At 41.9% G+C, this 9,166-nt stretch overlaps 2 protein-coding genes across 4 annotated transcripts in view; one reads left to right on the top strand and one right to left on the bottom strand.

Moving 5' to 3' along the window:
• LOC133918667 (probable F-box protein At4g22030) overlaps positions 1–780 on the top strand; it is a 1,523-nt gene extending 743 nt beyond the window's left edge. The window contains exon 1 of the mRNA XM_062362652.1: positions 1–780. This exon is cut by the window's left edge and continues 743 nt beyond it. Within this exon, the coding sequence (XP_062218636.1) occupies positions 1–678 (678 nt within the window). The 3' untranslated portion in view covers positions 679–780.
• Positions 781–3,418: 2,638 nt separating this feature from the next.
• Positions 3,419–8,650, bottom strand: LOC133918668 (protein NDL1-like). Of its 3 annotated transcripts, none has more exons than XM_062362653.1 (11): positions 8,340–8,650; positions 5,640–5,739; positions 5,445–5,542; positions 5,235–5,323; positions 5,089–5,149; positions 4,919–5,005; positions 4,758–4,835; positions 4,616–4,672; positions 4,473–4,528; positions 4,239–4,374; positions 3,419–4,160 (listed from the first exon to the last, which is right to left on the bottom strand). In XM_062362653.1, the coding sequence occupies exons 1-11, from the start codon at positions 8,400–8,402 to the stop codon at positions 3,939–3,941; spliced, it is 1,047 nt and encodes a 348-aa protein (XP_062218637.1). In that variant the 5' UTR covers positions 8,403–8,650; the 3' UTR covers positions 3,419–3,938. The 3 variants fall into 3 exon arrangements, with proteins under 3 accessions (XP_062218637.1, XP_062218640.1, XP_062218639.1); XM_062362656.1 differs by lacking the exon at positions 8,340–8,650 and adding an exon at positions 7,778–8,333; XM_062362655.1 differs by lacking the exon at positions 8,340–8,650 and adding an exon at positions 6,393–7,585.
• Between the last annotated feature and the right edge of the window lie 516 nt (positions 8,651–9,166).

Raw genomic sequence — 9,166 nt, forward strand, 5'->3', positions numbered from 1 at the left:
GACAGGGTGCTCGCTCTCGACGCAGCGTACCCGCTGCCGCTACTCCCCGGCATGCTAGAGAAGTTCCCCAAGACCGTAGAGCCCACAAGGTGGTGGCCGAGACGGCAGATGAAGAAGAAGCAGGTTCAGTCCAAGACCATCAATGGCGCCCGGCGAGGCGCCGTGTCCGAAAACGGCTGGACCCAAGAGCTGGAGAACGAAATGCGGGGCATCGTGCGGGTGCTCAAGGCCAAGGACGAGCAAGAGTATGTGTCAAATGGCAAGCTGGCGCTGAGGCTCAACCGCGGCCTCGCCCTGGCCGGCCCGGCTCTCGCGGGCACGGCAGCGCTCGCCACGGCGTTCATCGGTGCCGGTGAGGCGGGGGCATGGGCTTCCGGCGCGGTCGTCCTTAGCGGCGCGCTGGCGGCGGCGGTGAACACGGTGGAGCACGGCGGGCAGGTGGGCATGGTGTTCGAGCTGTTCCGCAACGTCGCCGGGTTCTACCGCAAGATCCAGGAGGACATCGAGGCCAACCTCGAGGAGGCCGATGTCGAGCGGAGGGAGAACGGTGAGGTGTTCGAGACCAAGGTGGCGCTGCTGCTCGGCCGGAGCACATCGGACCTCAGGCAGTTCAGGGAGATGGCGTCGCCGTCGTTCAAGGACGAGGACATCAAGATTTTCGCTGGGAAACTGTTTTAGATTTTGACCAAATCTAGTTGCACAGTGCTGAACTGTTCATATGTGTGTAGTGGTGTTGTTCTGTAGATGTAACCATGACAAACTAATTGGTTCTTTAGTTAACTACATATAAGAAAAGCTTTGCCTATTATTGTTCCTAAAATTAATTCTATTTATGTCACCGAATATTTATAAAAGTGTGTATAGCTATAAGGTTGCTTAGAATTTGCAAATTCTTACGTCACCTATTCTAAACCTTTGGATTTAAAATCCAGTGGTATAGATTATCTCTCACTCCTACTTCTATCCTTAACACATCTCTAGGTTTTGCAAGATCTAAGGTGACTTAGGCTTTTCAGGCTTTCGGTTAGAGATAATGAATTATGATTTATAATCTGCAAGCTCAAAAAAATAGACTCTCATCACATACAGCTTGTCACAATCCAGCAATTCGAGATCCATCAACTTTTGTAGATTGTATAATCCAGCTTTTTACCATTCAACTTCTTACAATCTACAACATACAGGTTATTTTTCACAATCTCTAGCTGAAACAAATAGGCTCTTATGCCCTATTTTTTTTTATTTTGATTATGGATTGTAGCCCCAAAAGCAAAAAACAAAAAATAAACAGTCACAATATAAAAGTTATTTCTCATAATACACAAGTCAAGTTGTACTACAAAATCTCACAATTCATAATCTGATAGGAAGGAACTTCATGAACATAGATGTGTGATATAATCATCTCATGATATAAACAAAAAGTTTCATGAACAAGTCACATACTTGACAATCAATATAAAAGATAGTTATTTTATAATAATATATTATTCAAAAGTACATATATATAGACGTATGATATAGTTATTTTTATAATTATCTGTGAGACATATCACCTTCGATTATACCCTAAAAGCTACCTGAAATTGCAAGTGCCCTCCTAAAAGTATGTTTGTTGCCATATGATGTCTAACCTGTTTACTTGGAACTGCTAAACATCCTTAGCAGGATTTTGCATCGAGAGTATAATCACGGGGTGATAAATGTAACAAATGCTTTTCTAGAGAGGTATTCGCAAACTTCAAGTGCCTTTTTAGAGATTATTTGTAATTTTCTCTTCTTGGAAATTGTCACATGTACAAACGTGTTCGATCCTGCCGGAATGCTCCCTTGTTCTGGTTCGCTGCATCCATGGGCTAGCAATACTCTTGGCAACAAAGGAAGCCCATCCGGGCTAGTGCAACGATGGGCTTGGGCCGAACCTCTCAAGCACCTTATGTTCCATTCGAAACTAGGTGCCGTCATTGAGAACTCCGGCCCATTTGGATTTCTTGAATTCTTTGAAATCCGGCCCATTTGAAGTTAATGTTCCCAAATCTAAACAAGATGATGTCATACAGTGCGCGGAGTCAGTTATTAACATTGTTCTGCACTAGCTAAGTGCTAGTATGTGGTAACGAAAATATAAATATTGGATGTGATAATATTAAATATAAATTAAATGTATGGAGATATAGATGCGTTATGGGAGTATCACCGAACGAATACGTTAGGAGCGATATCGTAGTTTGATTTCAAATGTAATATGAAAAAAGAGGAGATTATCACCTAATTTCCCTTCTAATTTATTCATTTGTTTTTATTTGTAAAATTGATTCTATATCCGTAGCCGGTAACAAAACGGTGAGACTAGATGACTAGGGTAAATGGCAAAAGTGAATAAATTATTCGAATTTTAAAAGGTATTAGATGGGAGAAGAATAAGGAAAAATATGATGCGAGAATCAACCTACGTTTTATATAGTAAAGATTTCCAAAATGTTTTACATATACCGATTTTTTTTAAAGTACACAAGTGCATAAACCCAAAATAGGTGCATATGAAATCCTAAGATCATAACATGCATTTCCAACGGCAACACCGTTGCAGAACAGAACACGTAGTTTCTTGACAATGCAGGATGTTAAATTGCTCTGAGTTTGCAGTGCTATTGATTTTCGTACTATCTTTCTGCGTTGATTCGATCATATCATCCACAACAACACGTGGAATATAATTTTCCATAGATTTATGCTGAATTCCTATGCTCCAAATAACGGGGAAGATAAACTGGTAGCTGGATCCACCGGGTACAGAAGAACATGCATGCGCTCTGACTGTGTTGCCATCGTTGATGGCTAGAACTAGAAGCACTAGGCCAGATCTATCTCCTAGGGACAACAAATCACACTACCAAATCTTCAGTGGTCCACAAGAAATCCAGAACCGGGTCAGCCAACACTTGGAAACCATGAACACATGGCGTCACAAACATGGCGGCACAAGCAACAGGCTAACAACCTTTCTGAAACAAGTACTAAAAATCATGAGCCTGCTACTGCACTCACGGTCGAGCAAGGAACCCAAAACTTTGCAGAAAGAGGCTGAGTCGATGTGGCACCACTCGGCTGGAGTGATTAGGGAAAGGAACCGGCAACAGAAACGATTTATCACGCGTGCATCCAGTGGTTGCAATAGCACTTTCACAGAAGGAAGGGTCTGCAGATTGTGTGCATTCAGTGAGCCATCATCTCATGTGATACATTGCCTCTCATGTGATCCATCGCCATCATCTCATCTAATGTGCGCATTCAGTGAGGCATGGTAGCTATACATCATAAAAAAAAATATCTGACAATGGCCACACTGAAAGATACACAATATCAGGTTCCAACAGACAGGTTGAGGAATATATGTATTGGCAGCAGTGGCAGAATATTGTTAGGAAAACGTGGCACAATACGCAACCACTTAATTTAATAATTGTGCATATATGCTTACAACATGACAGAAATACAAGACATGGCACCTGTCTGTATATGTATTCCTAGTAGTCCAAATCCAAAGTAGGCAAAGGAATCACATTCTGTGCATGTATGCCTTCGTTGAAAACCAGTATCTTAACAATGCCATCCTTTGTCTAAAAAATAATGCAACAGTCCTAACATAAGCTAGAAGCTTCAGACAGAACAGTGGCATAAAACTGTACACCTCATCTTCAGCTATTATTTCCTTTGATTTCTTTTGATAAACAATGTATGACAATTTACAGGTTTCAGGCAACAAATCAATGAATAGAACCACCCACCCAAGCTCCCCAACCTAGCATCTTTCCTATATATACATGACAGTATAACAGGTATTTCACTTTACCCCCAAAAATTAAGACAGGCACCTCAGTACAACGAACCTTGGGTTAGCCTAAACTCTCACCCTGCACCACCCTTATTCACTTCTGCTACACTTCAAGCCTGACTCGCGTCTTGATTGGCTTTAGCTTCACTCCCATGCTCTCAGGCGACAGGAGCTCCGGCGATATACAGAATGGGCTGAGGGGGCTGCGCGGGCTGCAGTCAAGCTGGCTCGGCCTGTACAGACCATATCCCATGAAAAAGTACTCCATTGGTATAAGCATTGCATGTGGTTGCTCCTCGGTTACGAGTGACCCACATGCTTGGACCTGCAACACATGCCAAACACTAATAATTTAGATGTTGGAGAGCCTTGAGGTCCAGGTACACATGCAGATGATTGTTACCTCAATTAGAGCACAATATCTCCTATCGAGCTTCGATGTCATGTGAACAGCCTCAGTGTGGAACTGAGAATTCTCACCGACAAAAATCAGGGTTCTACACTGCAGCTGCTTCAGCTGTTCTGTCAAGTCATATCTCCTGGAAAATCATTTAGAAGCACTTAAGGATTGTTTCTCGGTATGGCATAAGTTGCCACTGCAAATGTTGAAATAAACAAGTGTGAGATGTGTACATACTCATTCATTGTCTGCACAAAGCGCCATACATTCATGCTCTGCCGCTGATCTAGCAACTACAAGATGTAAGAGAATAAATTAACATTTAATATACTCAAAGAAAACAGAATAATTAATAAGGGGAAAAGTTTTGCGGCACTTACGCTTCTACAAGCCTGCGCTATGTCTGATTCAGGTAACTCAGAGCATCCTCGCACTTCCTAAAGATTAGAAGATACCATAAGAACACGTTCAAGAACAACCAAGGAAATGCCACATGGATAAAATCAAACTAACTGTATCTACCTTGCTGAAGTACCGCTGAAGTAGGCACTCCTTCACCAACCCACACATCCCATAATAATACAGCAAATTGGACATCACCTGAGAATATGACTATATTAGTGCAGTCCTGTGGTTTCCATAAATATGTAAATCGGGCATTTAGCCATTTGCAGCGAAGTTACCTTACTGTATAACCATTCAGTCCAGTTGGGAGATTTACATAGAGGTGAAACAAGGATAAGACCTAGTACACGCTCCCTATACTTTGCCTGCAACAAAGAAAACATAATTCAATAAAAAGGTTTTTATGGATAAGCAATAAATAACACACTGGTTTTGAAGAAATACATACCGCAAACAGAGTTAGAATGTAAGCACCTGCAGTGACACCAAAGCACATGACGGAGCCTAATCTGAAAAGAGCAAATTAAACCAGACAACACAAGATTAGTCATTTGTAAATTTTCAAATTTATGGCATGATCTGATAGAGGATTACCCAAAGAAATCAAGGACATCTGCAACCTGATCTGCCAAGTCATCAACAGATGGTATAGGAGCATTTGGTGAAATTGGAGCAGCTCCTAACTGCATGATTCTCACAATATGAATGAAAAAGCACAAATGGGGCAATAGAAGTACGAATGGCTGCATCACATTGAAGCCAAATGCAAGTTTTAGTTTTGATACTAAATTGCAAACCACTGACCTCATGTCCTGGGGGGCTGATATGGTAAATGCAAAAATTGTGAAGCAGCAGCGAAGCAGCTTCAGGACAGAATAACAATCCTTGGAAGCAAGACATATCTAACAAGTAATAACAGGGAGGGAAGTGAATATTTACAAATTGCTGGAATAATTTGCATGGAAAGTAGTATACTTTAAAATAGTAGGTCGTACTTACGATTTAAAGCAATATCTGGATAAGTAACAAAAGCAGGCTTGTCATGGTCACCATACACTGCAACAGATACAGATCCATGATTCGTTTGTATATGATGTTCCTGAAGAAACAAGAGGAAAGAAACAGTCAAAATAACAAGGGGAAGAAGATAGGGAGAATATTTATGCCTAAAGAAAATCTCATCCAGCAGGAAAATTGAGCTTTGCACGTTGCAGTTTACACCACAATCAAAAGGCAACAATTTTACAGTTGCAGGCATGCATCTGCTGATTCTGGCAAAAGATGTGAACAACTGAACACATATACCACAAGGTCCGTGTTTTCCCACCCACAAGTTCAGTGGATTAAGTATTGTATCTAGTTTTATGTTAAATAGGAACTCTGATTGGTAAGTCAGCTAAGAACAAAGCATTACTGTTAAAGTGAAGCACCATCACAAATAGCCTATAATAACTAACAAACAAAATGGATGTTTTTTTTAAAAAAAAAACAATAACCATGGAATGAAGGGGATATTTTAGGGCTACCACTCCAGAAACCAACATCATGGTTGGATCCTGAGCCAAATGTATTTCCTTGTAGCATGAAGAGAAACAACCTTGAAATCATAATAGTTTTTAATACTTCTACTAAGCAAGAAAGTGATAAAAAAAAATCCACTAAAGCAAGGTCAAGCTGGCCAATGTCCAGCAGATGCTGCATCTGAATTAAGACTATATCAAATCAACTATTGTTTGAGGCTAGCGAACGCACCATATGGCAGTCAAATGGAGACGTGGTTGTAGATTATCCCAGAAGTGTATCAATTGAAGTAAACCTATTTAAATTAGCATAATGCCTAACACCCATACAAAGAGAAATGGTCCTTTAAACTCGGTCATACACTTTATGTGTCCATGCTACAACTAAGCTGTCAGCGGTCCTCGTGGCACAGCCCAGAAACACCCATACAAAGAGAAATGGTCCTTTAAACTCGGTCAAGAAAGAAATTAGGTGACTATCTCTAATATTTCTTTCAGGGGAGAAAAGCTAGCAGTCCTCCCCTGACGCTTGAAGGAAAGGATTTCTCCAAAATGACGCAAAGGTGATGACTTCATGATTGAAGGATTCTTGTTTTCTGCATATAATACTTAAAGCTGACAAGATGCTAGCCAAAAGAAAAGGGGAACAATAGTTCCATTATGATGTAGTGGCGCTAAGGTGATGGTCCCACAACCATTGCTTGTAGGCAAAGGGAAGTAATACAGAACATAAAACGAACCACGGATGATCCCTCCACCATTACACAAGCAATAGCCATAACTACACTTATCAAGAAACGAATAGGCCAAGGCCAACACAAATCATACCATTGAAGAGCGATTACCACATAAATATTGTACAGATGAATTGTTTGACTGCCAGCTCAGAGCATACCATTGAAAATTAAAGAAATTCACATGAAGGGACTTGTAAACTACACGAATATTTTCACCCGTTTACTCAGACATTAGTCCACAGTCAAACAGGAACATTTGTCCAAACTGCATGAAGGTTCCACAGGCCAAATAAGTTGCATGGAAACATCTAAAATTAACCGGCAGCAAAACAATAGCACGCCCCTTTTTAAGAAATAAGTGTCAAGAGCTTCCAATTTCCAAAAGCTCTGGGGCATACGTCGAATAAGGAATTTCTACAGCCAAATACTCCATGGAAACTTATGCTCGTGAGGACCAAACGAGACTAACCAAGCAGATAAAGAACTAGACAATTTAAGAACCTCTGATTAAACAAGTGCTACAAGAAAGGCGGCGGTTAGGACACCAGAGCAGTACGCAAGTCAGAATCTTTGGTGCTAAAATTGCGTGATTAGATTTAAGGGAATAGACACGCACAATATAGGCAATTGGTGAGCTAGATTACGTCAATAACTAGCCTGGGATTCATATCGTGGGACACTGCTAGTACGAGGCACACTGTGGGACAGAAGGTAGGCGAGGGGGCGTTAATGCCGGCATACTGCTCTGGTGTGCATGATTCTTAGAGCATCGTCAGCGACGTCAAGGGATCCTCGTCCGGTTGGGCGAGGGCCAAATGACCAGGCAGGAACCGTGAGCTCCAGGGAAAATTAAAACTTTTTTTTACATGGAAGGGCGTACGTAGGCACTAGGCAGACGACGCCGGCAGGAGACGCGGCGGCGAGAAAGCCACCATCTCGCAGCTAATAGAAGGCTACTTCTTCAGCAGCCGACGAAATGCAGCATCAAGAATCGCAGGTTGCAAGAGCAAGTGGTAGAAACAACATACGGCGTGAGTGTGGGAACCTGTTGTTTTATTGGGCGAAAAGAAAACACAGAACGAAACATGGAGATGAACTATATTTGGATTGGACTCGCCAATCTGACTGAAGTCGTTCGTAATCGGACTTCATAATCCGAGTAAGATTAGGGGGAGAAAAAATTCGAACCCATGAGCAAGAACATAACAAACCAACAACTTAACTGACCAAATGTTGCGACAGAAACGCAAAAGCAATGCAACCAAAATCTGACCAAGGCCGAAAAATTTCAAGAACACAATCTCCTCTCCCCCAAAACCACCCCTAAATACGACCAAGCTGGCATCTTTTCACCATCCCCAAACCCAACGCGAGCAAGAACAGGCAAAAGACCCCCCAGAGAGCGCAGAAATAGCCAAGAAAGAAGAGGGAGCTAGCCGGACCTTGCCGCCGAAGGAGATGCGCTCGACGTCGATCGACACGACGGAGCCGCCGGAGTCCCCCATCCCCGCCGCCCCCCTAATGGCCTGGCCCGGCCTGTCCGCCCCCTCCTCCTCCCTATAAATTGCCTCGTGCGGCCCTTCTCTTCCTCTCTCTACCCCGCCGTCTTCGCCTGCGTTGGCGTCGCTTATAAACGAAGGAGAAGCAGGCGCGCGCTTTCTTTGTCCTCGGTGTTTCCCCTCTTGTCTCCCCTTCCCTTTGGGGCTGGCTGATAGCTTCCTCCTCCTATATTCGCTCCACCATTCCTGCAAATTAGCCCCCCGTTATATATTGATTACTCGCTCCTTTTGGCATATCAGTGATATCGTTCCGAGGGTAAAACAGTCTACTGTATGACTAGCTACTCACTAAATTCTATAATACTATCCGTCTATATTTCTATAAAATACATTATAATATATCTTATCAATTTTTATTATTCATTCAAGTTAATCAAATAGTCACAGTATAAAATTAAATCACAATTCTTATTAAAAAATATATTTAATCTCTTATTATTTATCTTTTATACATAAATATTTAATTTTTATTTTTTATATATTGGTCATCAGATTTCTCGATTGGTAGAGATTCGAGTCCACTTACCCCACGGTGGATCCATACCAGCAAAATGATGCTACAAAAATAAATATGTGCGTGATCTAAACTAGTTCAGCTGTAAAATGAACTCTGTTTGTCGCAGTATCCTGGTAACATCATTGCTATTTGGCTCGGTATAATATTTGGTCCAATCACCCGGGATCAGCGGGGAGATTGTTGGCTAAAACAA

Source organism: Phragmites australis, chromosome 5, assembly GCF_958298935.1.
Source record: "Phragmites australis chromosome 5, lpPhrAust1.1, whole genome shotgun sequence".
Taxonomy (NCBI): domain Eukaryota; kingdom Viridiplantae; phylum Streptophyta; class Magnoliopsida; order Poales; family Poaceae; genus Phragmites; species Phragmites australis.

What these genes read in the sequence shown, in the direction of transcription:
- LOC133918668 (XM_062362653.1), bottom strand. Translation starts at nt 8,402, where the DNA reads ATGGGGGACTCCGGCGGCTCCGTCGTGTCGATCGACGTCGAGCGCATC. An exon ending in GATGTCCTTGATTTCTTTGG is followed by an intron (nt 5,150 to 5,234) that starts GTAATCCTCTAT and finishes TGCTCTTTTCAG; the next exon opens with ATTAGGCTCCGTCATGTGCT. An exon ending in CTGAATGGTTATACAGTAAG is followed by an intron (nt 4,836 to 4,918) that starts GTAACTTCGCTG and finishes TCATATTCTCAG; the next exon opens with GTGATGTCCAATTTGCTGTA.